The sequence below is a fragment of the Lathamus discolor genome, chromosome 2 (assembly GCF_037157495.1).
Source record: "Lathamus discolor isolate bLatDis1 chromosome 2, bLatDis1.hap1, whole genome shotgun sequence".
Lineage (NCBI taxonomy): Eukaryota > Metazoa > Chordata > Aves > Psittaciformes > Psittacidae > Lathamus > Lathamus discolor.
Genome location: NC_088885.1, coordinates 65,407,372 through 65,425,415, shown reverse-complemented (window position 1 = coordinate 65,425,415; position 18,044 = coordinate 65,407,372). Strand labels below are relative to the sequence as shown.

At 42.6% G+C, this 18,044-nt stretch overlaps 1 protein-coding gene across 2 annotated transcripts in view; it reads left to right on the top strand.

Moving 5' to 3' along the window:
* The window catches only part of RNF144B (ring finger protein 144B), an 88,187-nt gene extending 73,422 nt beyond the window's left edge, over positions 1 to 14,765 (top strand). For both annotated transcript variants that reach the window (XM_065667239.1, XM_065667238.1), the window contains exons 5-8: positions 4,133 to 4,334; positions 5,487 to 5,631; positions 7,328 to 7,417; positions 7,614 to 14,765. In XM_065667239.1, the coding sequence (XP_065523311.1) occupies positions 4,133 to 4,334; positions 5,487 to 5,631; positions 7,328 to 7,417; positions 7,614 to 7,754 (578 nt within the window). In that variant the 3' untranslated portion in view covers positions 7,755 to 14,765. The remainder of the gene's footprint in view (positions 1 to 4,132; positions 4,335 to 5,486; positions 5,632 to 7,327; positions 7,418 to 7,613) is intronic.
* The last annotated feature ends 3,279 nt before the right edge of the window (positions 14,766 to 18,044 follow it).

Here is an 18,044-nt window from a genome sequence, read left to right as displayed (position 1 = left end):
GATGCAAATAGATTGGGAACATCTGTATAAAAATGCAGAAGTTCATAAAAGTGAGGCACAGTAATGCACTTGGAAAGATGGTCACATGGAAGAATAAGTGGGTTTTTACAGGATTTCATCTGGCATGAGTCACAGTGAATGATCATGAAGCACAGAAACTGCAGCATGCCCCCGAGTTCATGGACAGATGCAGATTGTAGCTGTGATTTGCAGGCACTCAGGCCAAAAAAAAAAAAAAATAAAAAATTCCCAAACCCTGCTTTTATTTTTTATTTCTCTCTCCTGTTTTACCTCCTTCTTGTTTATCCTTCATTCCTCAAGAAGTCCCTCCAGTTCATCAGCCAAGCAGTGGCTTGTCTAGAGCCCTAGACAGGGGAAATCAGAGCTTTTAAATTACCGTATTAAAGCAATTAAGAAACAGACATTCTTGCAATACATTGATCTGTTTTATATAAAGCCTTTTTTTTAGCTGAGGTCTGTGAAACTAAGGATTTCCTGGTATCTCCTCTGTAACTATCCAAAGCTGAACTCGTGATCTTTTGTCCCATTCCCTGTTACATCTCTTTTTTACTGCCTCCCACACACAGAAGCCTGAAACTTGTCTGTTTTTAAAATCCTCCTTTTCTTTCTTGCTTAAGTCTGGCAAATATTCCTCCACCTCCATTGCTTCTCTTCTAAGATCTGTCCTTTCTCCTTTATGATGAGGAAAAACTGGCATACCAGCAGCAGGCTTATACATAGCCTTTTTGCCTTGCCTATTGGTCACAGCAATAAATCCAGCATACTGATTCCTGCTAACTAAAGCTGTGACCTGGACACCAGCCTAATCCAAATCCTGGCTAAGACCTTTTACCTGTCCTGGATTTAGCCTGTTCTCAAGGCTGACCTTTATGGACTCATCAGTTGGACTTGGCTTATTAGCTTCTGCTGGCCTGAAGCTTGTTCTCAAACCTGACCCCAGCATGGCAAGCATGCATGCCCTGACCAGTACCAACCAACACTGGCCTGAGAGCCTTTTTCTGAAACCAGCAATAAACCTTGCTGATGGCACCTGCTGGGGCTGAATTCTGACCTAGAATCTGCCCAGGGACTCCCAGCAGCAGAGATCTGTTCTGTGTCTTGTGTCTGTGTCAGCCTTAGTGCAACCTAGCCCTTTTCAAACCTGGGGCTACAGAAAACCCAGGCCTCTCCTCTCTTAAAATAGACAGGTACTAGGGTATCCTTCATGACTTTTGCTCTGATCAACAGAACCCTTTATTCAAACCCTCTAGCTTCCTATTTTAGACCCTTCTCTCAGCTTTATTCTGTTGAGATGTGGGATCTTTGCTTGGGCACTCCCTTTGCTTTACTAGAAATGCTTCTTGGATAAGTCAGAAGACTCGCTCTGTAGTGTTTGCTTACCAGTGTTCAAGTGATTGGTAAAGCCAATGCTTCTCACCCTTCCAGACATTTCATATTGTGAGATGAATTTTGAGGAAAATTTTGAAGACCTGAAGAAGGGCTTATACATCCAAAAGCTGTTTTTCCCATCCCCCATGCTAGCTATTTTAATAAAAGAGATTTCTTCTCCATTTCCTTATTAGAAAAAAAAAAAAAAAGGGCAAATAATATTGGGTGAAAAAGGAGTGAGAAATAACTGTTACCCAGTTGTCTATCTGTGGACATTTGCTTGGTTCAATAAGGAATGCACTGAAAATATTATCTTGTGGGTTTTGTGTTCTTAGAATGCAAATGTTTTCAGGCTTAAAAGCAAGCTTTCTTACATATCTGTAACTTCTCTGCATCCACTTGGGGCCTAGCCACAGAGCTTCCATGCAGCATATTTTAACAGAAGAAACAGGAATTGCTCTGTGTCTGTTGAGGAAGGGGTTGATGTGGTCATCAGAAGTAATGAAATAGGGGAATAGGATGTGGTTAGGACACATGTATTATATTTCTATTTTTGTGACAGTTGCCCAATAGACCAGGTGGTAGATGATGAGGATGTCCATTTTATGCCTGACCAAAAAGTAGTCCATTTTAGAAGGAAGTGTTCCTAATATTCTGTGGAAAGCATAGGCTTCATCCTTTCATTGAGTACCTCTCCTGAGCCAGAAGTTCTCCTTTCTTCAGGGGGCTGTCTTTCCCCCATCTGTCTCCCACCTGCTTGCTTGTATGTTTTGTGAAAACTGGCCCAATTCCTGCCTGCTATTGACACTGTTTGGGAAGGCTTTCCTCCTGAAAGTGAAGCAAGTGTGTCTGAACTGGCTCTGGGGAAGCAGGGGAAAGGCTTGGGAGAGAAATGGCCCTAACCGAAAGATGGAGAAGCTTGTCGCAGCAATGAGATAGCCTCTTTCCTTTTTTTTAGCTGCTCCTTTTTAATTTTTTCTGGTTTCACTTTTAAGCCATGGTAAACCAAACAGTATGAGACAGCATGGATTGCAAAACACCATCTGTAGGTTCTTTGTAAAATGGAGGAAGTGGGAGAGGAGGGAGTTTCATCTCATGCATTACATCTTGCTACAACAAATTTGTAAAAATCAGTAAGATTTACAAGCCAACTGCCCTCCTCCCAGTGATGTTAAAACCAGACATCCTAGCTTTCATCCAAAACCAGGACAGGAGAAGTTAGGCTTCCAGAGGTATGTTAAGCAGCTGTCTGTGGGAACTGCACTTTATCTCATTTTAACTGCTGTTTATCAACAGAAAGCATACAGAACCTGCTGTGTGCAGACTTAAATGCAATAGCCAGTCCTAGGCCATGGTCTTGACTAGTTCAGAGTTTCTTTTAAGAGGCACCAAGGGAAGCTACAGAAATAATGATTTCTCAGTCAGGACACTACTTTTTAAAAGTATATAAAAATGAAATATGGCTTGTACTGCCCATCCATGTGTCTCCCTTCCTCCAACAAATGAAGCTGCAAACTGTTTTGTTCCAGCTTTCATTCAGTACAAACCAAAATGTTTGTTTGGTCTGTGGGGCAAAGGAAGCACATGTAAGAGAGTAAGAGGAAAGAATGCAGCAAGTTCATGAAACAGATGGAGGTAGATGGTACAGGTGTTTTTCTGGCATTGCATACAGATGACAATGACTGGGGCATCTGCTAGATATCTGTCCACCAGTCCCCTTCACTGTGGGTTACCAGCAGCCTCCTGCAGAAGAGCAGTACAGGCCAGAGGGATGTGCATAGGAGGAAGTGCCTTCAACTGTTTTAGCAAAATTTGCCAGAGGACATGTGTCTGGGGCCCTTGTGCAGCTTTTTGTTTCAAGGGGGACAATATTTTATCTGCTGGAGGTACATTTGGCATGTCACAGGCAGGGATTTCCACCTGTTTCTGAGACATACCCTCCATCTACTTGTTTTCGGTGGTGGTACCAGAGAGCTCCCAATGAAGGAGGAGAGGCAGGTAGCTCCTGCAAGCACAACAGCTCTTTTCTAGGGAGGCTCTGTAGGGTGGGGGAGTTTGGCTACACTTCATGGACTTGAGCAGCATAAGGTTGCACACAGAGTGGGCACCTGTAACAGTGAATGTGTTTCAGCTGTGTTTCTACTGCAGGTCCAGATTCCTTGAATATATGCTGGGGGGTGAGAAGAATCAACACTTACCATTCTTTGTCATGTCTGTAACTCAGCATCTCAACCCCGAATCTCATGTTGACTATCACTGTATCTGACAAATAGTGATCATATAACAAAGTGAATATTAATTGGAGTTTGTAGGTAGAGGGGAGGAAATAAGGCATGCATTGTGACCTAACATTATTTTAATCACAGCCCTGCTGTTTACATGAAAGATACTGCATGGCTTGCACACGTGAAAGACACAGGATGGCCTAATGTCACAAAAGATACATGCTTCTCAGGGAGCAGCAGTTAGGTTAATCTTTTGTACCTCCTTATAAAGGCAAAGAATACATCCTGTGTAGTGTATTGCCATTCTTGTGATGCTTCCAGTGCAACTGCCTTAGCAGAGCACAATTGCAGACCTGCCTAAAGAAGAGTAGGTTCAAACACCCATAGGCATGGGTGTGGAGGACTTCAGTTTCCCCCCCACATGCAGAACTGGGTCTTGCATACCTGTCACTGGAATGTGACTGGAATGGGAAGGGGGCTGAATAAACAGTTTTATTTCTCTCTCTGATACATTTCAGAAGTCCACTTGGACCCCCGGAGAACGTGGTGCCCTGCAATCGACTGCCAAACTGTGTGCCATATGACACCAAGCGAGTCGGGAGTGCGGATGCTGGTGGAATGCCCATCTTGCCACCTGAAGTTCTGTTCCTTTTGCAAGGAGGCATGGCACCCACAGCACCTGTGCCAGGAAAACCAAATTCCATTGCTAAATGAGCAGGGGTAAGAGGGGAACCCACAGAGGTCACGCTGTCTTTTGGTTCGTTATGGCATGGGGTGCTAGCTCTGTGCCTCTCATCAGTTTAATGAAACACCTTCTTTCTAGGTCCTTAGGTGAATCTCCGAGGCTTTTCTTCTCTCTTGGTGTTTCCTAAATTTCATTGCTGTCTTAATTATTATTTTAAATGATAATTTTATTTTTTAATACTTAATATTGTTTGTGTACTTACAAAGTTTGCGTTGCCACTGACACTTCTGAAAGGTGAAGTCCTCCAGGGCTTTGAATCTACCTAAACAGTTTGTGACTTGTGCCCATACAAAAAATCCAATACACCAATGATACTCTAGGATTCAAACTTATATTCTAGATAGGATATGCTATCCAGTCAAGCTTATACTGTGATTAAGAAATCACCCCTGCTAAATATTTATCTGCATAGACAAATCTTAACTCTTACACAGAGTAAAATGTCCCATTTTGTGTGAGAAACCTGATTTAAGCTCATACAGATAAAGTTGAATAAGACATTAATCTACAGAAAGAGAGCACTTTTGTATTTAAATTAGATCATATCTCTGGCCGTCTGTCTTTGTCTTTATAATCAGATGACTTTCAGTCATATGTGTTCAAAGTTTTCTGTATTTTTTTTTGCAAAAAATGAAAGACTTCCTTAAAATCTAAGCATTCTGCTTGCTAGAGACTTCACTGAATAGGAGTTGCCAGAGAGCTCTTGCCGTAACTTTTTTCTCTGAGTTTGATATCTGGCTTTAGCGGAGTTTAAGGTTATTTTGTTCAGGCAAGAACTGTTACGAGTTGCTTAATCCAGTCTTGTTAAATGAATTGTGCAAGCTCTTTTACAATGTGCTGATTTTTAATTCTACAGATGATAGATTAGTGGGTGTAGTGAGTGTTAGTTTTATGTAGCATAAAAGACAAAGGGAATGGAGTTTAACTTTTACATGATGTTAATAATCTAACACCTAGTAGTGAGTATACTTCAATATACTGTACTGAGCGTAACAAGCCTCACACAGTGAGTGCATTAAAGACAACAACATTAAATGCTCTGGAAAATAAGCTCAGTACACATTAGGACCTGAATGTCAACAGTAATTACATTCACATTTAACTTTAACGTTTCCTTGCTCTTCTAGATCACTTATTGGAACAGAGTCAGAGGCACCAATTAAGCAGTGCCCAGTTTGTCGGATCTACATTGAGCGAAATGAGGGCTGTGCTCAGATGATGTGCAAGAACTGCAAACACACATTTTGCTGGTACTGTCTACAGAACTTGGATGTAAGTGCTGCAGAAAAAAACACCTAGATAAAGGGTAAAGGGGCTGGGCTTAGGCTGAGGCCCTGTACAAACTCTTCATCAATTTGTTGATATCCTAGTGAATGTCTTGGCTCAATTCAGCTCTTGACTTCATTTCTTTCTTCTTGTTCACCCAGTGTTTTTATTTATATGGATATCTTTTTCTCCATAAAGGACTATAAACATTTCTGTGGGTCCCATGCTAGTTTTCTGAGAGAAATGGGATAGACCAGTTGCTTCCTGGAGGTCCATTCCAGCACTACCTTTCTCTGATTCTCTCTTCCAGTGCAGTAGCTAAAAGCTGTTTGAGAGCCAGGGAAATAAGGGTCTTCCACCTGACAGGTCACAGCCTGTTCAAAAAGTGGCATGGTAGTGGGTGAAGGGGGTGTTCAACTGTAGGGTGAGCCCATATAGACTAGGTCTCCTTTACTAGTCCATCCCTAGTGCCATGATTACTGAAGAGAGTGATTAGTTAGTAGGTTTGGCTATAAAAATACTGGATTATAAACTCGAGTTATGAAGTGCAGGTTGCTAGTTACTTCTCAAGGAATATCAACTAGCCTCCACTTGTGTGGCTTCAAGTTTCCTAGCAGGATTAATAGTACAGGAAGTAATGTGCTCATGTATATTGCAGCTTCCCTTCTTGAAACAGTTGTCAGAAACAACAGTGGGAGTGTGAAAAGGACTTGACCAGCACTTGAAATAAAATGTTAGGTGCTGCATAGCTTTTCTTCTTTGTACTTTGCAGCCAGCAAACAATGAGACTTCCTCATTCTTTGTCCTTCCTTTTCTCAGCATGCTAAACAGGTTTTGCTTAGTGTCAGATCCTGTTTCTGTGTATGAGCATGCTTTTTCAACGTGATTCTTACCGCTTGCCCCAGACTACATACAGTACACAATTGCTTAACACTGGGCTGAACTGGAAGACTGCCAGATCCTCACAAACTCTGCAAACATGCCCTGATCAAGTTTTCATCAGTTCAAAATGAGGAAGAAGGAAGATGTAGGGTGATTTAAATGTACTTTTTCTAAATGTGCAGGGTTACAGGAGCTCCTGGCATAGGTGAAGGTACTACCTGCAGAGCCAAAGAGTAGGCCTTTAAAATGAAAGAGGAAGCAGCAACACGTTACAGCACAGCTAGCTAAGGGAGGGTAACGCAGGGCATTAGTCACTTTCTGAAGTAAAAATGGATCATTTCGTAATCATCGGTGGAAAAAGAACAAGGAAACAGGGATTTCTCTTTTTTGAATTTTCCTGTTAAGCTTAAGAAGGCAATGTCTGTAAGGTGCAGGGACAGCAGGAGAACAGAAGGTAGAAGTACCTCAGGAAGATGATTCCTCAGATTGCTAGTTTTCAGAAGTATCTGCAATTTATCTTGCCCCTTTATCATCACCAAATTACAGATGGGGTACTTGTGCAGTAGGTGCAACGCATATGCTTGTGGTTTTTGAAAGTGGGGCTGAAAGGTTCTATAAAATAGCTCAGGTCCCACACACTCCACACTTTCTGAAACTGCAAAAAGTTTCTCAAGATGATCATTTGGAAGCGGGATGAACTTGTCTGCTGGCAGCTGGTAATTTTAAAGCAGCATTGGGAAGGTTGTATTTCCAGTCCAGTCTTGAACCTCTCCCTGCAGTACTGTAACCTGCTCTTACAGCTTCTACTTTTGTTTTTCAGAACGATATCTTCTTACGACATTACGACAGAGGCCCTTGCAGAAACAAGCTGGGCCACTCGCGGGCTTCGGTGATGTGGAACAGAACGCAGGTGCGTTCCTAGTCAGCTGAGCAGAGCTCTCATGCACTCAGGAAGCAAAGCGATTTTACCCTTCAGTGAAGGATAAAGATGATTATTTTCATGTTTTTATCTTTTTTTTGAGATCTCTGCTGTGCCTATGCATGCATATGTGTAATTTATGTTCCATGTCAGCTAAAAACATATTATTCACCACCATGTCTTTCAGGTTGTGGGGATCCTTGTTGGACTAGGTATAATAGCACTGGTGACCTCTCCCTTGCTGCTTGTGGCATCTCCGTGCATCGTCTGCTGCATTTGCAAATCTTACCGAAGCAAAAAGAAGAAACACAGCCCGCCAACAACCTAAAACTCTGTGTCTCTCTAAGCCTCCATTTGCAGAGCGTATTTTTTGTGAGAAAGCACAATGGTTGTGTTTTGGTGCCATACCTGCCAAGTAATACTCTTCTATGCCAATTCTTGGGATAAGTGCCTATTCTTTACAGGCTACTCTATCACTAACAAGTCCCCATGTGGGAAAAGTCTAGATTATCATGCAGTACATATGGTGTAGTTTTTTGCTTTGTAAAAGGAAAACGGGACACCATTCAGTAGTGCGTACCCTTAAATGAGACAGATTTTGAGACTGCTAGAACTTTACCATCTTCCATTAGGTGCATATGACTTGATCCTGCAGTATTACTCCAGCTGTGCAGACCCAGTCATTACATTCATGCTTTCTGTTGGTTCTTGGTGACACTCAGACTCCTCAAAAAGTTTGGGTTATTTTTTGAAAGAGGGAGAGGGAAAAGCCTGGTTAAGTTCCTCTGTCTGCCAGCCTGTGTCCCATTAAAGATAACAAACTCTTAAGAAAATATTCTTGACAGTTTCCTGTCAATTGGCTGCCATGGCTTTTCTTTCCGCATTGAAATCAATTTGATTTATACAATAGAAATCAGTTACAGAAGTAAAACCCAACAAAACTATTTCTAACTAAGGTAGCACTCTCTTTTGAGAGACTGGATTACCTTGAGAAAGCTGGTATTTTTGTCGGATCAAACATGAAATCTACCTTGAAATATCAGAAGTATGCGTATTTCCCTGCCATTGAGCATGCCTTTTGTCAGTAACCTGCGAGCAGCAAACTCACCTTGAAGCTAAATGTTAAGAAAGGCCATGATACGGTTCCTATTCTGTGCACAGTATTGGAATTTTGGTCGTGCCTATGTAGAGTGAGCATGGGCATGGATAGAATATATTTTTTCAACAGTTTACATGAGGTGGCAGCAAGAACCCTGTTAAAAAGTGACACAGACCAGGCTATGCCAAACCCTCCTTTAAAACGTTATGGACCTGCTGAAACGAATACTTGAGAAATGCTGTTTAAATATAAGCTCTGTCCATTGGTGGCTGTTTCGTCTGTCCCACTCGAGGTTAACTAACTCTGTTTCCAATGATTTTTACTCTACATCTGAAAGGCTGTCATTTAATGAACGCTTCATTTTAATTTGGTGCCTCACCACCAAACTGATTCAGACTCTGGTATCAGTTGCGCCTGTGTAAGTTCACCAAATCCTCACTGAAAAGCTGGAATTACTCCAGGCTCACTCAGGAGTAGCTGATGTCAGACTCTGCTCCCTGGAGTTTATTTCCTTAATGGCCGGTGCTCCTCACAACCCTGGCTGGTGGTGGCTTTTGTTCTAGACTCCCATCTGTGTATTTTTTATCTGTGGGAGCTGATAACAGTTTGCACTATGTAATCAGTTGTAATTCCAAACCCCTTTCAATAAGGGCGGCAAGGTTTAAATGAGGTGCTCAGTCTGAGCAGCGTGTTGGGCTCACCCTCCGCTGATCTGCCCTCCTTCCTCCATCCACACAGTGTGAGGCACTCGAAGAGTGCTGCGAAGGGTGTCTTTGCTGTTGCATTTGGCTGAGCCTCAGGAACTTTGCCTTCTTGGCAGCCATAAATGTGACCTTTTTTGTGTGTAACTTCGCTCTCTGGTTACTGTAACAGAAGTGGAAGATGTTCTTATTTTGAGAAAGTGTGGTCTGTTGAGCAGACTAGCAGGGACAGAGGCCTTAAATGATATTGTCTGATTTACTTTTTAGTTGATTTCTTTTATAAATACTGTCTGACTTTGTTACCAGTCGTGACTGGGGGGCAGCCAGTGCTCACCAGTGTGAAAGGCTGTATTTATTCTCCATCCACAGCTTCGAAGGGAAGCAAAGGTAGTCAGTAAATTCTAAATACAGAGTGCAATGCAGGCAACTGCCATTTATAAAAAATAGAGAATGTTTTCTGTATGTGTTTTCTTTAAGAGCACTAATAGTAGTGCTTGCGGGTACTTGTGACAGATTAAAGTGTCCAGCCCTTGGCTTTGCACTATTTTTCTACCTACGTTTTTATGGCACTACTGTAATTTCCATTTTATTTATGAACTTGAAGTTCAGAGTCTTACTTTAATGAAGCGTCAAGGACAAAGATCCAGGAGCTGTATAGTCTCTTTAACCATAACCAGCATCGCAATGTACCAGTAACCTTTGCATGTTAAATTCGTGGGTTATTCATGTTTTATGGTCTTATCTATGTCCAGTGCACCCTCTACAAATCTGGTTTCTTTCCGTGTCCTCTCCCTGTTTCCCTTGGCTTGTTTTTGCTAAAATGCCTGTTGGAATGAAGGTGTCATGTTTTCTTCATTAATACTGCTGCGTTAATGAAACTGCCAAGTTCTTCCATGCAACTGAAGGCAGTTGTCCTATCCGGAACACACTGATGGACACGAGGTCACCATTTAAATTGTAATACAAATTTAACCTTTTTTTGTTCTTTAAATGTTGTGTAAAATTAATGCAGATCTCTTTGTAAAGTGAGAATTTGTTTAATTGGTTTGAAAGATAATATTTTGTAACAGCATTGCACACCTGCATAGCTGTAAAGTCTGGGAAAGCCACACTATTTAGTTTATTTTTAACCCTTTAGCTAAATGGGGGGTAACTCCTTTTGGAGGCTAATTCCTGCAGAGCAGAAGGAAGGTGTACCTTTTCTGTGCACACATTTTATTTCTGGTGCCAGTTTAGGTGCCTGGTGGAGGTACCAAAAGCAGTATGCAGGTGGTAACACAACCTGACAGCCAGAGTGCCAGTCCAGGCATCTAAGGAGCCTGTACGGAGATTGGTAGCAGTGGCCTAGTTGGAGGTCTTTACACTAAAGCTGGGTAAAGAGAGCATGAGCTACAGGCATACCTTCCTTTGGTTGTGTAGATGCAACAAGTTGGCCAAGATAGAAGCTCTAGAAATATTTAGAACTTAAAAGCTTAAAATAGAAGTCTTACAAAGATTATTTTCTTTAAAGGGCTGTGTTCAGTGCACCATGTGTCCTGGCTTTTCATTGCACAGGGATACATGAGCAGGTGCTTTAAGCAGACCATGACTTGGTCAGCGTGTGAAGATGTGCTAACTCTGATGAGCAGAGCGGTACCTGTGCTCATGTGCTGGGAGCAGTAGGGCCCTGTTGCCTTGTTTTCCAGAAGGCAGCTCTTTCGCACTAGCTGGTATTGCTCACAGAGTTTCCAGAGAACCATTTTAGCAGCAATCTTTTTACAGTGTTGGTTTTTGGCTTTTTTGATTGCTTGGTTGGTTTTTAACTGTAGAAGAAAAATCAAAGTCACTTTATAGGAAATTTATTGCTACTATGACAGATAATACTAACAGAAATCAGGGAGAAAGAAACAAAACCAGGACTCCATCTACTCGTGACTCTTCTAAATCAATGTAGCTGTAAATTTATCCTCTTGAACACCATCTGTGTGATGTAGTTGGTGAGTGTTAGTACCAGGCTTCACTGCTCTTGTTCCCCTGTGGCAGGTGGCTGGTGTGTAGAGCTCAGGACTGACACAGGGCAGGAGCTGGAGTCTATGGCACAAAGCCCACCCTAGCTCCATCACCAACTTGCTCCATCTCTCTCACTGAGAGAGACCTTGGGGGTTTTAGGCCATTAACTTTACATTGACAGGATCTACAGAAGTCTCTCTTGAAAAACAAAAGTGGCAGCTGCTGTGTTCCCTCTGAACCAGGGGCATTCAGCCTTCTGGGCCCTAGATGTTTAAACAGGAGATCTTAGACCAGTGCTATGAATCTGGATTTTTACTGCAACTGGCCACATATCTCCATGGCCACATATCTCATTATAATTTCCCAGCAGTCACTGGAGCTATGTCAAATACAGCTGAGGACCCCACTCAGCATCTCATATCCTTGTGTTAAAATGAGGATGATGATAACCTGCTTCCAAAATCACCTGTGAACAGAAAGAAAATATTTGTCATGCTGTAGCGTAAGTACTTCCCTGCAGTATTTATTCTAGAATCATGGGAGACAGCCAACTCTGCCATTCAGTAGTTGATTATCTATTAATGGTGCATGGGGTTACATACCCCAAAGAAGGGCATGAGGGGTTAATGGTAATTAATGCTTCTACAGTGCTTTAATGATGCTGTGTGCTGTTGAGTGCCCAGTAACACAGCACAAAGTCCAAGGGCAAGTTTAAAATGTACATAATTTTTACTTGGATGAACTAAGAGAAACTGGGTATTACCTTCATATTTGCTTGAATATATAGAAGTGAACAGAAATCCATTGCATTTCCATAATGGGACAATGATATCAACTTCTGGCTGCTGTGTTCTCTGGTACCACAGTGAGTGGTTGTGCTGTAGTGCCCACCACTTAAAAAAATTGAAACCTGTTTTGCACTGTAATCTCCTTCTCCCAGTCACTATCATCTTTCTCAGAGTAGTTCCTTTTATGATCGTGTTTTTCATCCTCTATCTCAGGCCAGAGATTCTTAGAGTAAAATTAGTATATTTCTGTGTATGAAGATAAAAATCTTCCAACAATTTTCTCCCAGGTTTTAATAAGAAATTTGGTGCTGGGATAAATGACCAAAGATAGAAATTTCAGACTTGGCTTGTTTAGACAAACTCATTCACACTTAAGAAGTTGTCTTGGAAAACATAAATAAGGACTGCTTTGTTAGAGCTTATAAGGAGCCCTACAGCTTTTGAGCTTTGCAGGAAAGATGCTTCTGTTACAAGCAGACTTTTGAAAATGTGCTAGAAAAAAACCTACATCCTATATACATATTTTTATTATATAAATCAAAATAGCTTCTCTTTCTTGGGTATACTTACACAGTCAGATAATTTTAAAACTAAACAGTTGAACAGAGTGTGCTAGTTATAAAACAGTTTTAAGACATCTCTCACACATGAGTGTGTAGGATCAGGCTCTTAATTTATGTGTCTGGCAATAAAGATGTGAAATTCTACCTCTCCTAGAGTAGTGAGAGTTGATTCTTCTGCAGCCTGCTGGAAGATGAACTTACTGCTAAGATTCTGGACAACTTCAGTCTAACGTTTATTTGTCCTCTAGTTAGTAAAGTAATGAAGTGAGAGCTGAATGATTTTGTTGAACGGGAAGCTGGAAGGTCTGTTTTGTGTCACTACACTCAAGTTGCTCAGAACCAATGGGGTTTTATCATGTATAATTATAATTTATACAATTCATATATAATTTATAACTAGCAATTATTAAATATTAATTTTGAAGTATCATTGCCTTTTATCATATGAAAGATTTATTTTAGATGTATTCATCCTGGAAGCCTTTCCTCCTCTGCTTCTTGTGGAGAAGGTCATGGTGTTCCTACCAAGGGAAATTCCTATGATTTGGTGCAGTCCACAGTAAACGTTTACTGCTGTTTTTAATTTATATCAGAGGTTTTGTTACGATATCTCAAGTTAGTTGAGTCATGCAAATTTCTGTTGTTAGGAAAGGTAGTTTCCTAGCAGTAGTTTTTCTTTGCCATCACAGTTCAGGCTGTACAAGATGATACTGGTTGACAAGGTCGACCAGCTTTTTAGAGGACACAACCTCATCCTTTCCCTTTCAGTCCAAGAAGCTTTCTCTTTTCGTGGCTGAAAATTAAGGACTTTAGTCATTTGCTTGTGCCTTCTGGATTTCTAGCAGAAGGAGCAGTTTCTGGTGGCCACATGCCGGGAGATCCCAGACAGGTTGAATGTGTGATGCTGCAGCACATGTACAGTGAGTTGCTTAAATTTTAGGAAGGTGCCTGAGCTTTACAGCTTGCTGGGGCCCATGCAGTGGATGTGGTGCACAAAGGACTCATCCAGGCAGCTTTATGAGTGCCACCAGTTGTATAGTGCTGAGCAGGTGCTGCACTATGGCTGTGATGGATGTGGACGACTGTATTGCAGAGTTTCATCAGGGGCCCTATCTCAAGCTGTCTCTTACCATAGCTACGCATCTACCCAAAAATCCCACAGCAACTCTCCATTCCTTTCATTTTCCAGTCTCTCCTGTTTCAGTTTCAAAGAAACCTCAGCTCAGATGGGTTATTCGGAGCTCAGGTGGTCTAAGCATTGGCTTTGCCCAATGAGCAAGTCTTGTGAATGAAAAGCCAGCAGAACTGTTACGTACCACACTGATGTTAGCACCACAGGCACTAAGGGTCACCTTGTGAGAACTCCCCCAGCATTGCTTAGTTTTGAAAAAATCTGTGTATTTTAAATATGTGTGACTGAAAGTGTCCATCTCTGACACCGAGGTGTGTTTCTGAGCACTGGTGCAAACTGGCAGTGGTCATGGATCCCTGCGCTGCCCCATCTGAGGCAGGTGCTTGGCTTTGTGTGTTGCAGGCAGAGGCACTGGGTTTAGCCAGGGTATTTGCAGTGCTCCCACCTCTTTTCAAGTTTAAGGTCTCCCAGATGGACTAGTGCAGCTTTTGGATGTATTTGTTTGCAAATAAAGCCTTGGATGGAGAGAAGCAGGAGAGAGGCTTGATTGGTCTGCAAGGGCAAGTGGCACAGCAAAGAGCAGCTTTGTCTCATCAGGAGGAATCATGCTCCTCTCCACAGGGCTGTCCCTTCTTCTCAGGGGGTTCATCTCCTGCACTGCAGCACACAAGGGTGAATTCCTACTCAGCATCTAGGTATTCATGTCTCTGGTACCTGCTTAGGCTTACATTTTGTTTATCTGTTTGTTTCCTTTTCCTCCAGGTAATACACTTCACCACTTCTCTCCTGGTGAAGGGCAAAAGGGTTTGATCTTTGTAAGATTTGTTAAAATATATTTGTGTTTATAAGAGGAAAGCTAACATGTATAAAGAAGTAAGTGCTTTTGTAATTTTTTTGTTGTACGATTCAGCATTTAAACATTTTACAGATGCAATTTTTTGCACTCTCTGCATACATTCATAAAAAATATATTTATTTTCTGTCTTTCAGGTTTATTTGGGGTTTGTGTTTTCTTCTAATGTTATAAAACGCAGTATGTGCAGCATTAAAAAAATAGTGTAAAAACATTGTCTTGTGTTGTAATCCTTCACTGCCTTTAAAAGATGAACACAGAAAAATTATGGGAAGAATTCAAATGCATCTGGGGCGCTTAATGGGAATATTGAGAGTGAACAAGGGTAGAAGAGGTAGGATCAGAGTCTTGACTCTTATTTACTTTGCCAAAAAGTACATGACATTAAAATCCTTTCAGAGCGAGTGGGGCAGGCTTTGTGTTAGCTCCTGAGCGCTGCTGCAGTGGCATGCAGATACCGCAGCGGTGGTGGTGGTTGCTCCCTTCAGGTGGGGTGCAGGGTTACTATAAATCTGCTCCCATGCGAAATCTGGTGAAGACCATGACCCGGAGCAGCCGGACCTTCCCCAGGCTTGGGGACACACACACACACACACATGGAAAGCTGCACAAAGAAAAGTCTGCTGCTTCAGAGCCCACTTTCTCTTCCTTTGCTGCCTCAACCCTGCCTGTCCCTGCAGCAGAATTAGGCCTCCTGCTCTGTGCTTCTGAAAGACATCATGAAACACTACACCCTGCCATGCAATTTCAGGTTACATGCCTTCAGATGAGCCTTAGTTTTCTCACACACCCACATCCTGCAGTGCCTACCAGAGACAATCACAGCTGTGTTTGTAAGCATCACATGTTATGGTGATGTTTACTAGTAAATATTTCCAGCTTATCTACAATTACTCAGCACCCAAAGGTAGGGTTTTTCACCTGGGTGACACATCCTTGAAAACCCAGCATGCCATCTGTGAATTAATTGCAGATCATAGAGTGAATTGGGTATCTCAGTAGATTATCTGGAAGGTCTTGATAGTTTTGTCTCTGAGGACACGTTTTCAGGACGAGGGTCGAGGAGAATGTCACCACTGTCACCTACAGCTCAAAATTTTGGTCATGCCTGTAAATTTATCCCTTCCCCCCCCCCCCATCAGTTTGGTTAGAGTTGAGTAAATTCAGCGCTGACGTTATTCCACTTAAATACAGCCATTTTATTTATTTACTTGTTTTCTGTGGCCAAGGCTCTGATCTTATTCCGTGAATGTGCAACAAAGCAGTGGCAACGCATCAGTCCTCACAGTAACACAGGTGAAGTAGTGCAGCAGGCAGAGCGTTTCCAGCACGGCGCTTCTCTTTCAGAGCATCTTGCTTTGCGGTGGGAATGTGTCAGTTCTGACAAGCTCATGATGGACACCAGCTGCTGGCAGCCCACATGCCTGGTGCCCTGCCAGCATACCAGCCGCCAGTGGTGGGCAAACTGCCCAGCGCTCCACTGGGCAGACGAGCGAACTGCCAGCTCCTCACCTGGCAACTTTGAAGAAAAACCCCAACAAGCATTTTCCAAGCAAAGTTTGATGTTTCTGAATTTCTCTCCAATTTTTGAAATTCCCTATCTGATGAATGTGAGCAATTTTCAGCAGAGCAGGAAGTCCAGAGGCCCTGTGACTCCTGGGTGGCCGCATCTTCCATGCTCACTTGTTCTTCAGCAGAAACAGGAGCTAATTGCCAGAAACAGGAACTAATTGCCACATTCAGTTGTTCTCTTAATGTGTATGGAGAACTGGCACTTGCCACTACTCCTGCCAACCCAAACATCTTCTGACCAGTCCTGAGAAGGGGAAAAAAATTGATGGCTTCAAGTTTCCTTTCATTCCAGCTTCAGTGAGCATTTTTTCTCCCAGTTCCTATAAAACCACAGAATGGTTTGGGTTGGAAAGGACCTTAAGATCATCTAGTTAAAATCCCCTGCCCATGGGCAGGGACATCTCCCACTAGACCAGGTTGCTCAAAGCCCCGTCCAGCCTGGCCTTGAGCACTGCCAGGGTTGGGGCAGCCACAACTTCCTGTTGTGGAAGGCTGTTCCAGTGCCTCACCACTCTCATGGTAAAGAATTTCTTCCCTACACCTAGCCTAAATCTCTGCTGTTTAAGTTTTAACCCATTGCCCCTTTTTTCTTCAACAGCCTTTTATTTCAGGGTTATTTTTAACCAAATCCCTGGATTTTAAATGCCTCTTGTTCTTGAGATTACAAAAGACATTGTTTACCTTAACCTGTGTGTTTATAACAGCTATCTTCACGCCCACATCCCTTTCTGCACACGGGCAAGTGTTGCCTTAAACACTAGCCTCAGCCTGATCCATCCTTCCAGTTGACAAACACATCCCGTATCGCCCTCATAAAACACCTCCTCTGGTCTCCCAGCAACTGGGTCAACACTTTTGCTCTGGGGTGACCCTGCGACTGATGCTGTCCACCCTATCATCACTCTGTCATGCTTGTCTGCAGGGCCTGTGACTCCTCCGGGGAATGCTACCTGCCCTGTAGGTGTTGATGGCCTCTGAGAAGGATTGCCCTTGCAAGTACATTTTCCAGGGGCCTTTGAGCCTGGTGCCTACATGGCAAATCCTTTCTCTTTCAAGCTCTACAGTTCTTCCAATCTGAAAACTGTAGGCTTTGGAAATCAGAAATCACTGAAAATTATATGTATGTCATGTCTTGTTTTTCCACAGATACCCGAGAATTACAAAACAAAAGAAAAAAAAAAAACTAAAACCACCCATGAAATCATACTTTTCAGAGCAAACACTTTCCATCTTGCATCACGGGTTACTTCTCACATGGGACCTCTCAGGCTGAGCTTGTCAGCCCAGAGCCTGGCTCGTAAATGCCAGAGCGATGTCTCAAGCCACTGCCATGCTGAGCCTCATGGCTGTCCGACAGGCAAACTCAAAGCTGCAAGTTTGTGCTGTGATATTCAACATAAATGTAATCCTTTCTTGTCATTCCTTTCCCTTACCTGAGCTTTAGCGGGGCTATCAAGTGCACACAGCAGTAGGTATACTTTAAAATTCAGCAGGGATGCTGGAATAGCTGCTTGGTGGCAGAGCTTGAGAACAGCAACCCAATGCTCACACCTGCCTGAAGATGTGCCCGTGTTCGATCCAGAAAGGGAAAACTGCAGGATCTCTAGCTTCTCAAACTGAGGCTGCAGGAAGTTTCTGCAAAAGGGTTAGTGTGATGCCTCCAAGCAAGAGACTGCCTGGTCTTTTTCCTTAGTACCACCATGAAAAATCCTTTCCCAATGCTGACCGTGGATTAGCACGATCCATTAGCAGGCACAGCTGATAATTTTACAGTCTTGCCTTCTTGAGATCCAGGCCAGTGCCAAAACACCAGACTTTGAGAAAGCTGGGAGGACTGGCCAATTAGTGAGTAATTGACTTTTCCTGGATCTTGGCTAACGAACTTAAGCCCAGGTGAGTGCATATGTTTGTGGCAGTCTGT